This window comes from Amblyomma americanum, chromosome 10, assembly GCF_052857255.1.
Source record: "Amblyomma americanum isolate KBUSLIRL-KWMA chromosome 10, ASM5285725v1, whole genome shotgun sequence".
NCBI classification, from domain to species: domain Eukaryota; kingdom Metazoa; phylum Arthropoda; class Arachnida; order Ixodida; family Ixodidae; genus Amblyomma; species Amblyomma americanum.
In genome coordinates this window covers 15,004,638-15,021,714 of record NC_135506.1, presented here as the reverse complement: position 1 = coordinate 15,021,714, position 17,077 = coordinate 15,004,638, and the positions used below count along the sequence as shown (strand labels likewise).

General features: G+C 49.8%; 1 protein-coding gene across 4 annotated transcripts in view; it reads right to left on the bottom strand.

The window, feature by feature from the left end:
- LOC144107682 (adenosylhomocysteinase-like 1) overlaps positions 1 to 17,077 on the bottom strand; it is an 86,861-nt gene that overhangs the window by 23,089 nt on the left and 46,695 nt on the right. Inside the window, exons 1-2 of one of the 4 annotated variants that reach the window (XM_077640803.1) lie at positions 16,005 to 16,174; positions 9,273 to 9,384 (exon numbers count right to left, since the gene is read on the bottom strand). The exons of 1 other annotated variant lie outside the window; for it this stretch is intronic. In XM_077640803.1, the coding sequence (XP_077496929.1) occupies positions 9,273 to 9,384; positions 16,005 to 16,115 (223 nt within the window). In that variant the 5' untranslated portion in view covers positions 16,116 to 16,174. Of the gene's footprint in view, positions 1 to 5,051; positions 5,264 to 9,272; positions 9,421 to 16,004; positions 16,175 to 17,077 lie in introns of those variants that run through there. 2 more of the 4 variants (XM_077640802.1, XM_077640804.1) reach the window with 2 other exon arrangements.

The window sequence follows — 17,077 nt, the reverse complement described above, 5'->3', positions numbered from 1 at the left end:
TATGGCGCTTTCTGTACTGGAGCGCATAGAGTTTCTTACTATTAACTACAGGGAAAGCTGGCGCCCCGACTATGGGAGTTTGCATGAAGCTTCCTCGAGACCACCTGTACCACCATGGGCGCTCTAAGCATCATGGGGCGGAGAGCTACCGACTGCAGAACCACGACTTTTGGCCAAAAAATAATGAAAAACAAACGTTGTTCGGTGATCAAGAATGTCCTAACGTTCAATATCTTGTCTATAAATTGCAACAAACGAGCAGAAAAGCATGTAAATGCAAAGTTTGCTCAAAATCAGCGATGGCTTGCTCTCCTATCGGCCAAGCATTGCAGACCACAAAAGCCAATATTTCGTGCTTAACAGGCGCAATTTTGAAAAGTAATATGTTTTTGAAAAAAAAATGTGCCTCCAACATCTTAAAAGGTTTTTCCACAGCATTTCGGAAAACAAAAACCTTTTATTGGCGTCGTGTGCTGTTGCGTTCTCGCTACTATGGCTTTTGCGCACTACTTTGATGCCGAAGTCGTCTGCGCGCGGAGCGCGCCGTGGATACGGAATGGGACATCTCTGTAAAGCCACTTTGTGTTCCTGAAAAAAAAACCTACTCTCCTGCAACAAGTAGCTCATCGCCCCATGATGCTTTGCGCGCCCATGGAGGTACAGGTGCAGTGCCGCCAGCTTTCCCTCTAGGTAACAGTAAGAAACTCTATGCTGGAGCGTATGCATTAGAGGCGACACCTAGGCGGGAAGTGCACGCCAAGCGCTAGAATTTTGGCGTCTTATATGCCAAAAAGCGTGCGGCATGCTCTTACGATGTTCCCAGGAGCTCGCGCCTTCTCCGACAGCGAGAGTTCTTTTATCGTTCTTTGGATGGCCGTATTCCGGGTTCGGCCATATTTCGGATCGGTTTCGATCCCGACCGCAGTGGACGCGTTTCAATGGAGGCGAAACGCAAAGGCGCCCGTGTGCTGTGCGATGTCAGTGCACGTTAAAGATCCCCAGGTGCTCGCAATTATTCCGGAGCCCTCCACTACGGCACCTCTTTCTTCCGCTCTTCTCTCAGTCCCTACTTAGTTTCGGTTTCCCAGTTTTCGCTCTTTTTAAATACTTCTATTTGGTAATTTGGCAAAGGGCTTTCGTACCGGAGCGAGGGGACTACAAGGAATGTGATGTGGTTATCAACTCAAAATATCCAAAAAAATCCTGGAGTTGGCCTTTAAGCACAACAAAATAAATGTTTAGTCGCTGCTCGAACGAACGTTTTGTTCCTTACTGCATCGCACCCGTGTCGTCCTCGCTATGCAAATTAGCCTCACTCCCGGCCCTAACTTCTGTCATTTTATACTCCCTATTCAAAGATTAAAATTTCCTTCCACTACAGGGGGCCCCCTCGCACTATACTCTATACGCCTACACAGCCAGTCGACTGAGTCCGCCGGATAAGGGTATAATCCCTGCCAGCGACCTCTGCACTAAGCGGGAAAAGGTCAGCGCCAGTTAACGAGCCAGCGTCACAAGTAGGTTCGGTCTAGTTTACATCGAGCGCATGCGACCGTGTTTGTTCGCCCAGAGGATTACGAGCTACCAACCCTACCTCGGCCGCAGCGACCCGGGGCCGAGCGAACTTACAACCTGAGCGCCTTTCCGCATCACCGAACCGGTAATCGCTATCCGGCACAAACTCGACACGCATTGTTTAAACGCCACTCGCCGTAGTTGCGTACAGCAAGAATTTGGATGCTATAAGAGCATTGCTCCGACTTTTTCATTGTAAGCATGTTTTTGGTGCGCGCAGTGTGACACAACACGTGCTTTAGAGTGACCGCACAAATCTTCCACAACCCTCGAGAGCTCATTTGAGTTACAAGTCATTTGAAGATAACGACTACATCCGCCGGTGCTTTAACCTCCCGTCATTGAGGCGGGTTGTGGACCCAGACTGGCACAGCCAATATTGAAAGGAGATTCACAGCAATGGGCCTTCACGGGGAAGGGGTTGATTTGCCAACGCAGTTCTAACCTTGGCCCGACTAGATGGCACAAATGGAAAGCTGCGTTTCGATAGGCTAAACGCCAGCATCCTGTTCTGCTAAGTGAGCGGAATGTGCACGGGTCCGTGACCTGCCCGGCTTTCCTTGCGCAAGAATGGGTAAGCGACGGTAAGTGCGCGCCTCAGCTGCACAGAACTAAACGGCGCAAAAGGGCTAAGCTCGCAGAAACTGCCTGCAACATAGATCGCTTAGGTTTGCTCGTACGTACTTACACACGCTCACAAGCGTGCGAAGCCCTCTCAAGAGCGCTCCGCAGAAGAATGCCGATCGAGTCGCGAGTGGTCAGAGGGAAAGGGGGAAGCGGTGGGAATTACTGCCAGGCGACGCAATTATCTAGAGAGGGCAGAAGCTCGCAAACTGCTTGCACGCCAGCCACTGCCGAGTCAGTGCGTGCTAAGAGAACATCAGTTTCGATTAGAACAGTGCAGTGTGTTGGAAGTTGGAAGAAAAAGCCAATCCGGTCATCCTGCAAGTAATCTAAATCCTGAATTTTTTCCCCATTTGTGACAACGGCCTAGGTCGCAACGGCATAAGTGACGACGACCTGTATGACAACGGCTTGTGTGACAACGGTTTGTGACAACGGCCCATGTGAAAACGGCCCATATGACAACAGCAACGGCCCATGCGACAAGGGCCCATGTGACAACGGTTTGCGAGATGGTGAGTGGCAATGGACGTGTGATTACTTAGGAAATGTCAGAGACAATTAGGGAAAATTGTAGGGGGAGTGTCGAATATTATAGGGGACAATTGGAAACCTATGTGTCAAAGGGCGCTAGAATGCGACTAATCACAACTCGTTCGATCATCAGCTGCAGCTTCAACAACGCCCCCATAGTCCTATTAGGTACACCTTCCAGGAATTGCTGCACTACACCTTGACGGGGTTGCACCGTTAAACCACTACTGCACCTCCGACACAATGGCATTTGCATTAAGTGACCCGCCGAGCGCACTGCCGTCTCCTAATCCTTTTCGGCGGCCGCCACCAGAGCGTCAGCGGATGCTGACATCAGCGCCTCCCTCATCCTCTCCCGTCCGCTCTTCACCGGAGATTGGTTTTGGGTCAAGCACAGCTCGCGGAATCCCCCTCTTGAAGTGTGCTTACGTATACGCTTGGCCACTTCCAACTGCTGTTTCCGATCGACAAAGGCGACCGCGTAAAAGTTCGCCGCATAGGCAGTCTCAGACAGAGTTAATTAGACGAGTGTCTCAACCTGAAAAAAAGGTAATTAACAGCAAAAAAAGAACATGAACCTCTATCAGACACGCACAGCGCACGCGGAATTAATCCGCAAAGTCAGCATCGCGCGGTATTTAAGAACTTCGCGACGACATCGTCAATGGAATTAAATTTATATTCGTTGCGCCTTTTTTTTTTTGGCACGATCTTTCGCCTCGGCGAAGCAGAGAGATTAGAGCTACAGCGATGGAATTTAGGACGAAGATCGTCGCTGTCGGCATACAGAGCGTAGATTAATAATTGATACTGATATTTTTTTGCGTAGTTCAATTAATCACCGAGACAGACAGTGTAAGCAGCTTTATAGACATAATCCTAACTGAATTTAAATCATACTTCGAATGCAGATCTTTGCTGTGAATATCTGTACGTATTATACGATTATCTGCATGTACAGGGTCGGTCAAAACTTCCCAGGCCACATGGTGTGATTTTTTTTTTAGCTCAAACATCTCGAAGCTCAAAATATCCGTAAAGGATAGAAGTAAATATCGTTCCAACATCTGAGAACCTTGATAACTTTATCGGCATCCTAAGCGCCAATATGTGCTGACTAAAAGCAGACCCTTTGGCCTGGGAACTTTTGACCAGCTCTGTACGTGATGTACGAGGTCACGCGTCACTCGTAACCTCGTACATCACGTGACATTTGACGCGGAGTCTCGGTGTTGCAGCTCGCATAGCATAGAACTTGCAGGCGAAAAACCAAATTAAAAAGTTTTTCAAGACTTAGCACATAGTTCGAGTATACTTAAAGACTGTAACCCAAATCGAGAACGAAGAAAAAAACGCGGCAGACATCTCACAGCGCATGCAAGGAACGTTTGACTACGCCGGGAGTTGTCTGAACGAGTGGCCGCCAGAGGCCGCTCGATATCGAGTTCCGATATCGAATGGGGGAAAAGCAGTGGGCTAGGAAAGTTTTCAGATACCTGTATATAAGGAATGTTAATACAAAATGGAGAAAGCGAACTAGAAAATTGACAAGCAAATATCTGGACAGCAGTAGGGGGGCAAATCAGCAATTATCGGTTAACAAAAAGGTTAAAGAAACAGAGAGAGCCCTGTGGAAAACAGGGATGCTGACGAAATCGGCACTGAGAACATACAGGATCTTGAAGCAGGAAATTGCCAAAGAAAATATCTATGATAATTGTAGGGGAAGCTCTTTGTTATTTGAGGCCAGGACGGGAGTTTTGCGGACTAAGACATATAGAGTCAGGTACCACAAGATAGACACGTTGTGCGTCGCGTGCGGAGAGGAGGAGGAAACGGCTGAACACTTGATACTTTTCTGTAAAGGGCTTCACCCTACAGTGGAAAGCAGCGGGGCTGATTTACCCAAGGCATTGGGGTTTAGGGACGGTGAAGGTAATGCAGATTTTAAGTCGGTAGAAGTAACCAAGCGAAGGTTATCTGATTGGTGGCTAAAATCAAGACAAGAGTAAAATTCCGTAAGTCATGGCTAGGTGGCTTGAACCACCGCCCGATTGAAAGGGTTCAGCCGTATCCATCCATCCATCCATCCGTCCGTCCGTCCGTCCGTCCGCGGTAAAAAGACGAGTTCAGATTCCTATTTAGTGCACCTCTAATACTCGCGTTCTCCCATCGTCTTAAGGCTACCACATTAACTGTCAATGCGCTTCTGCGAGAGTCAGCGCAGCGACCGCCCGGATGAAATATTTGCTCGGAGGATAAAACCTTTCGTGTCCCCCGGTGGGGAGCTCCAGCCAAAGGACTTGCGAAGTACTCACCGGACTTGGTGCGGACCTTGAACGTGTTGGCGCGATCCAGCCGGCGTGCGGTGTCGTTTCGTGACGGCGGAGACGACAGAGATGTCTCTGCTATGAAAACTTCCATACCGACCCGTTCTTAACGTGAAACGAGAGTAAGGCTGAGCAACACCTGCTCGAGAACCGAATTTACAGCTTCCTGGGCGAACCGGGGGACCCGATCTCGGAGGTTCGCGTTTTGAGCGCGCAATTAAGGAAAAGCGCGCTGAACTCGAACCATTTAGTTGTTCGCGTCGTCTTCGGGGCCCAAGCGAGACCGAAGGAAAATCGTAAATTGAAACGAGACGGCCTAAGCGGACAGAACAGAAGAACGCTTTACGAAGGCAATTAGGAGCCGCTGGACTTCACTGCGAACAAAAAAAAAAAAAACCCTATTCGAGCATAAACAGAGACTATAGACCTTCGCTTCTTTCAGATCGCCTCTAGAAAAAAGAAACTACTGCATTCAAATTTCTTTACAATTAAGATGGGCTTAATGCGTCAGCAATTAGATACAGGGAGGTGATGAAGTATATACAATAGATTTTAAATTAATTTTTTCATCCAACAGTACAAACAATAAAAAAATCTGGTTCAAAGCTTGCGATAACAGGAAGCAAAATTAGAAGGAAGCTGCTTTAATTCGGATCTCGAGGAGAAATCAGCCGCAAATACACACTCTCGCTAAACTGCAACCCACGACCGAATATTTAGCCAGACAGAAATGGACAGCCGAGGCAAAGCTCGAGGAGAGTTGACCGGGCCGCTTTTATAAGCACCGATCGCTAAGCGAAGAAGATGGAGAGACCCTAGCGACACACAGCGTCAAAAATTAAAAGCCAAGCGGCCACCCAGCAAAACAATGGGGGCGGCTGGGAGAACGAACGAAGGAACCAGAGAAAAACGGGACGAAAAGTATTTCGAGAATCAGCGTCGTCGCATACGTACCAGACGACGCTCGGCGGCCACGCGTCAAGCGTTGACTATACCACGAAGGACAACGACGAAGGCAGGGTCACCGATCTACATACACATAAAAAACGGTCCAGACGAAAAGAAAACACGAAGGAACGAAAAAGAAGATTGGAAAGAAAGAATAAGCGCGACCTTCGAAAGACGAAACTTTCTCTCGACTCACTGCGGCGTCGGGGGCGCGTCTTCTACAAGCCCGGGCCGCGACGCCGCCGAGGTAGCGGGGAGTTTTTCCAGGGGAGGCGGGCAAAGCAGATGCGGCGCGGGCTGTTTGGCGCGCTCTTCTTCTCAAAATAGATGATCCCAGTTCGGACTACGGGGACCAGGCAGTGCAGGAACGCGAGAGCGAGGGTTCTGCGCGAGCTCCCAACCATCTAACATGCAGCGCGAGCGACGACTCTGACGGCGGTTTTAAGGAATAGGCCTCGGTATGCGCGGTATACGCGTCTGGCTATGGTTTCTGCTCTTTCTCGTGCAAGGCGAGACTGTCCACGCAAATCCGCTTCGGACGGGCTATGGCCCCGCTTCGGTGCGTTACAAAGCTGAGCAGCTCGCCACTGAACGGCTTCTAACCAACGACCGAAATTTCGGCGCGCCTCAGGCTACTCGCGGCTACTCACGTTGCTCGGCTACTCACGTTAAGGCTATACGTCCTCCAAATCTACTAAACTCCGATAGCTGAGGATCCCAATCTATAAGCTCGCAGTCAGGCGTGAAGCGACTGTACAGGTCGGGCGTAGGCGGTAGAATGGCTGTGTGGATTCGCCAGCTATGCATCGACGGAAGTCAGCGCCTTACGCGCCGGTGACGTCGCCGAACTGGCTATCGCCTACCCAATAGGAGAGAGCCGTAGTACAGGCAGCAACGAGTGATAATGTTCCGCCCTTTTGCTATTGGAGGGACGCGAAAACGTGACGATGACGTCGACGGTCGGAGCCTCGACAGGGACCTGCATACACACCGTTGGCCGGTTCTTGGCTCTTCGTCCGCAGGAAACGAGGTGTAGGGTTGAGCGTGCGACCGGCGATGAAAAAGACGCCGCTGCCGCTACCAGGACGAGGTGACTCGAAGCGCACAATGGAACGCGAGAGCGGCTTCATCTTGCACCGCGTCTCAGCCCATTGTCGCGGACGTTCGTGTTTTTTTCTCCTTTTTTTTGTTCCTGCCTACACCTCGGCGCTGTGGCAGGGGCGGCCGACCGGGTCACGTGACGTCCACGGCCGGAAGTGGTCTTAGATATGACATTTCCGGGCACTGAGTCGAAGCTAAGGCAGCCTGCCACTGAATAAGAGCAAAGGCGAAATGTGCCTAGAAGAGTGAAGTTATAAACCAGCCCTGCTTGCGGTAAACGAAAACAAACTTCCGAATTTGTGTGAAGTAACTACAGCGTCAATGTGGCTACAGCGTTGAAGGCGACCACGGGTACAAGTCCCGAGGAAGGACCTGATATGGACGTTGACTTTAGAACCGAGAATGAAAGTGCGCACACTTACTGTTCACTTTTTAACCTAGTAGCCTTGTCCGCGATAAAGAAATGTACGACTGCGATTCGCATCACATCGCACGGAATTAGTGGCTATAGTAATTGGTGATTAGCTAGCACATTTCATAACCAAACGGTGAAGTAGCATGCCGTTTATTCATAACCCGTAGACGACCAAGAAAAGAAACCATGTTTTGTCCTATGTATGCTGCACATCATACCAGTGATGTTTCTCCGTTCGCAGAAAAAAAAAATTTTTTCAGAGAATTTGAGCGGTGAATTTTGGTGAAAAGGGAATTCTAACTGAAATTGTCTCAGTTTTTTTTTAATTTATGGGGTTTTCAAGAGCTATTGCAACGAAAACTCAAACTCTAAGGATTGCAGGAACATTTAAAACCGAAATTGTCCTAGTTTCTTCCAATTTAAGGAGTTTTCAAGCTGCTGCTAGGAAAAATTACCCGAAATGGGGATTTCTGGGTATAAATGAGAGAAGTTTCTAGAACGGCATGAAAATTAAGTCACTGCATAAAACGTGTCAGCCTTCACAGAAGAAGCCTCTGGACGGTTTTCAGTTGACGTTTTCAATCGAAGAAACACAAAGCCCACACTAACGCATGTAGATGTTGGAATTACACTCCAACTAACGACGCTTCGCGCGGGCTAACATTTACAAAGGTGTCACTTTGAGCAACTCCATATTATGGGTTCTTCGCGGTTTGAATCTTTACCACGCTTTGTAAGGCCAACAAGAAAATTCAAACAGCGCTAGACAACAGGACCAGAAAGATGAGGAGACTGGTCCTGTTGTTTCTGGTCCTGTTGTCTAGCGCTATTTGAATTTTCTTGTTACCATGGAACACCAACTCGCCCAATCTGCCGTACTTCTACAGTTCATTTGTCAGGCTTTCTCATAAATGTGTCACAAGTAGCATATAACAGCCGACGCATTCGCTTACTTACCGGCAGAAAGTTAAAACGCAAGTCTTCTTGAAGGTTCTATCCTGGTGCTGACGAGAGAAGATTCTATACTGATGCTGATGAGCGCAATACAAGCTCAGAGTCACTGCGCATGAGCACAGTCTGAGCATACCCAGTAGCTCCGAGCCCTACGCCATTCGCCGTCTCGATCATCCATAATTTCGGTTAAGTACACGCCCAGCCATAAGTAAGCTTTGGACTTGTCGAAACTTAATCCTCTCAGTGCTGTCCTCGATTACTCATGTCGACCCACTTGGGGGTGAATAAACAAGACGTAACTTCGTTTGTTTCAAGTTAGGCCTATTCGCAAAACCGCGCACTCGGCGACGCCACACTGACAAAATTACCATCGATTAAGAGCCCAAGATCGCCGCGTCCACCGATTTAAGATTAAAAAATTATCTAACTCTATATCCTCTTCGCCAGTATCAGTAAGGTCAGTACATCGCTCTTGTTCTCCTTCTTGGCTACAAGCGACTACGATTCACCCACGTCACAGCAGCCGCCATTTTGTTGTCTGCGGAGCACTGCTAAGGGCCTCCTGATCCACCCTGCACTGCTGAAGCTACGCGCTGGGCCCCAAAATGGCGCCCGTGGTGTCACGTGAACACCCCCTATAAGTTACAGAAGCAGCAGCCTATAGCGCCATCTAGAGGCACACAGCGCTAAGCGTCGTAAGACAGCAGGTCTACGCATACGACACGACTACTCCTGCGTTAAACGCCCAGTTCTACACGCGAGGGCGCTACGCACACACACGGGAGACTCACAGGAGGAGCAGGTGGAGACTGCGCTGGAGCGACGGCTGTCCAGGTACCGACCCACGGGGAGCGACATGCGCCGCCTGGAACGGTCCTTGTACGCCGGGAACTCCAGCATGGCCTGGCGCCGAGTCACGCACATCTCGTATGTACACACACACGCACACAGAGACTCGAGTTTGTCTCATAGATCGTACAACGTAGAGCCCGTTACATCGTTTCGATAAGATAGCAGCAGCAGCGGCAGCAACAGCAGCGACAGCTAGCGGCGTCGACGGGACACACCAAACGCGGTGTGAACAAAAGTTCGATCTATGCGCTTGTTGAAACAACAACCCATCCGGGGTCCTCGGTGTACGGTTCGTTGATGCTTTGAGACAAAGTCCAAGCCTGATTTCGTTGAGCACGAATCCTCGTGTACGCCCGTTCGACGCGAGGTATAGAGCAATGGAACGTCGCTAAAACCCGCTTAATTAGAACTTCCGGTTTATTCGAACTTACGATGTGGTTCCGTCGATTTCGAGTGTAATGAAGATGGCTTGGTACATTTTTTTTTCCGCAACGCCGTGGCCTCGAGAGGAGAGGTTGTCAGATTGTGAAAAAAAATGTATTCAGTCAGTACTGTGTTACGATTTCTGAAGAGGAATTACCGCCATCAAAATGTACTTTCCAGCAGCCACGCATATGCACGAAGCAAAGTTGCGCAGTTTCTTCAAAACTTCGCAGGCAATAAAAACACGTGCAGAAAGCACCGATCTGCGGGCGCTATTCATGTCACCGCATCAAAAATTCACGGGGGCACCTAATTACGTTGCGTTGGCAATGCGACAGCATTAGAACCCGTCGGCACATTTACCGGAAGTGACGTCCTTCCGGTCTGGTGTCATCATTTTTCTCGAACCAATGGGCGAATTTTATCACGGACGATGCATTTTGGCCCCATGAGGCTTCTAAGGCTGTCGCATTAATAAAGCACAGTCGAGTCAGTGACGCAGGTCGAAACATATCACTGAACACAAAACGATCGAGGGCGACAGAAAAATTCGGATCTCCATCGTTGGTTTCGACAACGTAGAACACAACACGTCAAAGCCGTCTCCGTGTTTACGCGCCAACGACCGGCACAGCCCAACCCATCGGATAAGAAATGAGGCGTCCAACCCAACCTTTCTTGCGGCAGTACGGACGTTGCCACAGAAAAAAAAAAGGGGGGGGGGGGGGGCGTCGAAACGGTGAAAGGCTTGTTACTGACACGGACACACTTCGCAGGGCCGAAAACATGCCACGTTCCCTTTTCCATACTAAGAAAATCAAAGCAGGAGGAAAGAAGAAAACAACTAAAGAAAAAAGCGACACAGATTGGCACAAGTATCGTCAGCAGCTGTTTCCACTCTGCTATACAGTAGCCGAAGCATCGGGCAAACTGGAAAGATGAAGAATAAACAAACAAGACATCGACAGTCTATTTATGGAAGCAGATCACATCGTTATTCGCTCCAGGGAGAAACCGACTCGAACAACAACAGCCGATTCCTCCCTCGGCAGCAAATCCCGAGAACGGAGGAACAACTGGCGATTCGAAACGGCCGTCCCGAATTCGGCTCACGCCAAGTCTCTCAAGACGCACACGGCGTACACACAAGTAAACGCACACACAATAAAAGACCAGTTCAAATCTCGAAGGAACCCACTCGTGCGTGTGGGGGGGGGGGGGGGGGGCACACACCCTCTTCATGTCCCCAACTCCCTCCCTCGTCTTTCCCCAACGGCCTAACGATGTCCCCGAGGACAGAAAAGGAAACGGGAAAAATCCGGCTCGGTCACAACATCCGCGTCCACGCCAAAAAGGACACTTAGTCAACGACACGCATTGTGGCGCTGCCGCTGCGCGCTATAACAATCAAGGAAGGACTTCGAGGAGTGGGCAAGGAAACAAAGAAGGGGGACGACGCGTCATTACGCGGCCGCGATGCGGACCAGGCCGACATCAACGGGAGTCGGCGGACGTCGCAAGCTGCTTTCCCCCATTACGTAGTACACGTTCGCATAAACACGATGGGAAGCCGTTCGGCTCGAACAACGACCCTTTTCCCTACCGTTCCCCATATCCCGTTCTCCTTACCCGGTTGTCAATCGCAGACGCGGGGGACGTGATTGCGTCTCCTCAGTGCTTGTGGCAAGACGTCGGTCGCGCGTATGGGCACGGCACGTTGTGAATATAGCGTGTGTGCGTGTGACTATGCTCGGGACAACGTCATGTCCAGTGCAGAGCGCTGTCGTAATCACACGCACTAGCCGCCATTTGCGCGCCTCACCAGGTGTCTCGGAGGCCTGTCCGAAGAACGGAGTCGTTGAGATGGAAGTTGCCGCTCTATAGGGCATGCTTCTGGGGAACTCCACGAGCATGGAGGTAGGGTAGGGAGCACTTACCCAGCCGCTGTACCGACGCAGTGCGGCTTGAAAGCATTCCACTGAAAACGGATAAGTTACGTGTCCTATATGTTAGAGCCAAGTCGGCGACGTTCTAATGGCCACCAGATGGAAGAATGCGTGCACAAGAAGTTTCGGGCGTGCGATGGACACAGATTTATGTGACGAAACTTGAGCGAAACTTGTTAATGGACAATATAGTTGAATGCAAGTCAAGAAAAAAACTGCTTTTCCCCGTCAAAGGGCCCCCCTTCAAGACAATGGCGTCGGCCGATTCACACGAGCGTGATAGGGCAAGTAGCGTGACGATGCAGGGAGGGGACTATACCGTTACGTTTGCCACTTTCTGCATTGTCACGCTAGTAGGTTAATGAGAATCGGCCGACGCCACTGGCTGGAAGGGGATCCTTCGACGGGGAAAAGTAGCTTTTTTTTCTTTACTTGTATCCGACTACAGTAGGTGAGTAGAAGGCATGAAAGAGATGCCCGTCGCAAGGTACGTATTCGCATAAAACTCAAGGGCGAGCTGTACTTGCGCTGTAGGTAATCTTGGGCGCTATCCTTCAACACCAAGGCTGACGTGGCGAGCTTGTGTTTCCATAACCATCCATCGGAACCTAAGCGCTCCGGCTTGTGCACGCTTACTAACAATGGTGTTTGTGTGCGACCACACTGGCAATAGCAAGAACAAACTGCAGGGCATTCAATTGCTGCAGCCAATCTCCCGTGTATTGTAGCGCATGTAGCTAAAAGAGATTGCAAATATCTGGCGAATGTAAACAACCCATCGTCACTAAAAGCGGGACAATTAAGAGGTGCACGCTGCAGTTTTCACTTAACATCACCTGTGCCTTTATGCGGCGGGGGCAGTGAAAGAGTGAATGCGTCAAGCCGGCGTTTGAAAAATGCTAACTACCACAACGTCGCCTGGAGACGCAGCCGCGAGGAAGTTGTGCATCTCGAAACGCTGCTACAGTCATGCTTTTTCCCGTCGCGTCGTCATGCTCAATGCACAGCCGAAACAGTGAAGGATGGGCTGGAAGCTCGGGAAAAATTCCCTCCCATACCCGTTCCCACCCAACATCACTTTAAGTAAGTGTGGCCCCGGTTGGGATAACGAAACCAAGAGTTGCCGTAAACCTCGGACCATAACCCAAATTGGGGAAAGACGGGAGCAGACAGAATGCAGGCAGTTTCCGCGGCAAGCACATGCATGCAGAGGCACGGCTGCAAACGAGTGCGTGCTCTGCGGTCGTCGCTCACCCTTCCAGATGATCTTGAGCGGCGACATCCGCGGTTGCGCTCTCCCGAAAAGGGAAAGTCTCGGGGGGAAAAGCGGACTTGCACTATTCCCCCAACAGAGGAAGGCCGAGAAACGGGAGCGGCCGCGGATGCGCGCACGAGCGCACCCCTGGGCCGCTCTGCGACCTTAAAGAAACAGCTAGGCGCCGGCAGCTGCCGTTCCGTCGGCGCCGCGGGGGGAGGGAAAGGCAGGCCCCGCTCCCCAACCAACACAGTACGCTGCAGCCCCGCCCGGCTTTCATCAAAGATTCACCGGAGACCGCACAGAGGGAGTCCGGGATCTCTTTCCCCCTCTCCTTTTTCAATGCCGACGCCGCGCTTGAAAAGGTCGCCGACGAAGCGGCAGACACAAAAGGCGGAGGGAGCGTGTTCCGTGGGGCAACTCCCTCGAGACCTTTTCGACTTCCCTATGGGGAGAGTAAAGCCCGGCTTGCTTGCTCCTTGCACTAATGTGATTGGAAGCGAGTGGGGGGGGGGGGGGGGGGGAGGGAGGTGCAGTAGTAGCTCATGGCGCCAAGACGTTGGAAGTATAGGTCAAGGGGTGCACACTTTGGGTTGGCTGGGAATACGCTTTCTTCCCTTGCTTCGCCTTAAGTGGCCGCAATGTTTGACAGAGAGATTAGGGAGTTTTAGAGCCCCTACCGATTAGTGGGATAGGATCGCTACAGCGCATGCGCATAGCTATAACGCCTACGCGCATAGGCGTCCCGCAATTACCCTATCACCCTAATCGATGGGATTCCTCTAGTATAAAACTTCCTATAAAAAAAAATGTTATGAAAGTCTCGCACAGTACGCCTTCCCTCGAATGAAGTGACCGCGATGTACGTGCCAAAAAACGCTTTCTCTACTACTACCCTAACCTCAGACTCATATGGACCCGGATTATCTGGATCACGGCCGTCAGTATATGTACAGGGTGTTTCACCTAAGACTTTGCACAATTTTCAAGAATAAGTTTTTTGAGTTAGACGAGCGCTTTTTTCGGCAAAGCATTTTCAGAGGTGTAGTACATCTACATCAGAATACAGCAAAGATGTGGTAGCTAGGAAGCTGGTTAACTAATACTGAACAGTTAAAAACTTAACTATTATCGTTAGGCTCCTTAATTATTGAGAGGCGTGCAGCCCACCGTAATTAATATCCATATCAGTTTTTAGAATTTCGAAAACGTGGTTACCTTCGGCGCTGTGGCCCAATAAATTTTGGCTATGTCGACGAGTTACGAGCACTGCAGGTGCTGCTTTGCCTGCAAGCTTCTCCATCCGGGAACCCCCTGCGACAAACGGTTCGGCAATGGCCGTCTGAAGGTCATCGAAATGCACGGTTTGGGGGCGGAAAGGTCGTCCGTGCGAATCCCACACATGTTTTGGGCATCATCTCAATTAGTAATTTTATCAGGAACATGCCAAATCATCTGACACCACTTCGAACATTCCGCGTCAAGCGGGTGGGCGTAATTTTTGCGCAAATGGTGGTCCCGGGGCAGTACCACTTCGATGGCCGCGACACTAGTACATATAAACCAGGTCGAAAGTACTATCGGGGACAAAAGTGCCCAGGACACGCAATCGAAATCAAAACCATAAAGCTTTGCTACGAGCCGGTGGTTGCAGATCGCACTCGTGGAAATTAAACTAGTGGAGCTAGTGAAAACAGCCGAACAAGAGCGCACTTCGCCACTGTAATCAGTTTCGCGTCCTGGAGAATTTTCTCTCCAATAGTGCAAGTATCAACTGAGGTGCTACGCGCCCACTGTTGCTGTGTGATATAGTATGGTCACGTGGCAACTGTTCTGGTCAATTTGACCTTCATTGCAGACAGTCCCGCCCTTGACAAACGTAAATAGCAAGAGCTAACACTCTGAAAACTTATTTTGGGGACCCCTTATGTTCGGACAAGTCGGACGATTGTGGACGTTGATAACGGCAAAACGCCTACCGAAGAGCAGACACGTATATAGTCCAAAACGCCGAGTCGTCAAACGCGACACTTCTGGTATTCGTTTCGAAGGCGGAATGAACAATGCCTTCATCACATTCTTACAATATAATTGGAAAAATATCTCCAAACTGTTTCGGCAAGGAGGTGACCGCGTTTGAACACGCATTAATCTTCCTCGTAACACGACGATCAATATAGTTTTCCCGTGACGTCACGGCCGCCAGGTTTGGGTGCGCAGGCTAGCTTCCACAGTGTACGCGAAAACTAGCTGCTGACAAGCGGATAAGAAAAACGCCCAGGGTTTCGGAGCGCTTTCTGGAACAGAAGACGGCGACCGCAATAAGGCCGGTGCAAACTATGTATACTAAACCATGCGTTTCCTATGGACTCTTTGTCTTCAGGGAGTACAGCAAGCGTTGTGAAAACATCGTAAACTGTAGTCAACCAAGCCTTTACGAAGCCCCATCTCAACCTACAACTTTTTAAAGCTACGCTAGCAGGTACGGAACAACACACTCAAAACTGCGCGCACACAGTAACAACCAACTTTGCTTCGGATATAGGTACCTGCGGGTTTTTTTTTTTAATGATTCTCCGGATATAGCAGTCGCGAACACACTTATGCTAAAAGACCTGCTCCTTTCTTTTTCATCCATTTCTTCACATCAAAGAGAACCAACATAATAGATAGAGAGCTCGTAGAGTGAAAGCCTGGAACATGAGCTACAGGGCGTGACGTGACGCCCCGACGTCATTAGGAAAAGCGTTCCCCAGGGAGACCTACTGGAAAATCTCTAGCGCCTTCGTACCATTAGTCTTCTACACGACGGAACACGTACGCGGTGACGACAAAGGATAAAATGGGCAAAAAAAATAAAAATAACAATACCCGGCCCGACGCGGTGAAGACAGCGGCCGCTATCTCGACAGGCACGAACAGCCTGACTTTTGCACGCTCGATTTTTCAAAAGCGGTTTTTAAGCTGCTGCTGCTCGCCGCCAACGACGCCCACACGCGACAACAATAAAGGAGCAAAAAAATGCAGATCGCTTTTTTTTTTCTTACCGATCTCTTCTCGGCTCCTACCGATACGCGGAGTAAGGTAGACAGCAGCGTCGACTCTGTCGAAGATGATTGGGCGCTAACGCCAGGGCGAGGTGAGACTTCGGGACGCATCGTATCGTATCGACGGCGAGGCGATTTGACGCAGCAGTCAGTCAAGCAGCGAAAGGAAGACAGTGAGTGCCGAGCAGTCGCCCCTTTTTTTTATTTCTTGCCGCCGTCGAAAGACGGCGCCACCGTACTTAACGTTGATTGTGGGACGAGAGGGAAAGAGAAGGGGGGGGGGGGGGGCGATCTGGGAGGAGACAGAAATATCGATGGAAGGAAAGGGAGAGCGCAATAGGACGTTATTCACTCTAACCTTGGTGTCGCTGAAGTTGTACAGTCGGAAACAAAAGTCCCCTAGATCGCGTATTCCGTGAACGAACCTCACAGCTCTACTATTAGCAGACGGCTGGAGACCGCGCCTGTGCATAGGTGGAAAGTAAAAATCCCGTTCTTTCACCTCCAAAAGTGTTGTCTCCATCCGGGTAGCTAATATCGAATTGAATTGAATTTCGGTTCATTTTAATGTGTCGTACTTGAGGAGGTGGGAGAAAAAGCTGTTTTTATGTAGCTTGACAAGCTACCATCCCTTTACAAGAGCATAGCATCGGTGCATAGTTTACGCAGAAGAGCAATAACCACCACTTCCACAGTAATTAAGGACAAACAAAAAGCCCACAATCATTCAGACGCGCATTCAGTAACACACACACATCCGCACATTATCAACATTACAGTATATTATAAATATTAAGCCTATCGGCTTCGTTCAGGCGGTCCAAAGAGCTTTGTCCCCGAGTGTACACACCGTTTCGTGCACCAAACAAGTGCAAATGTCAATTCTTCGTTTAGATGGGCTACCAAAACACAATCGGAGCATATTTATTGCACGCTTATTGATATCTTGCGCCGTGAGAGAAGCGACCACAAGCAGTTCGATTCACCGAGGAATTTTTTTTTTTCAACTAAGAAGCTAAGAGCAACTTTCGCTATACCAATCGTATGAAAAGATGTTAATTCGAGAGAAAAAA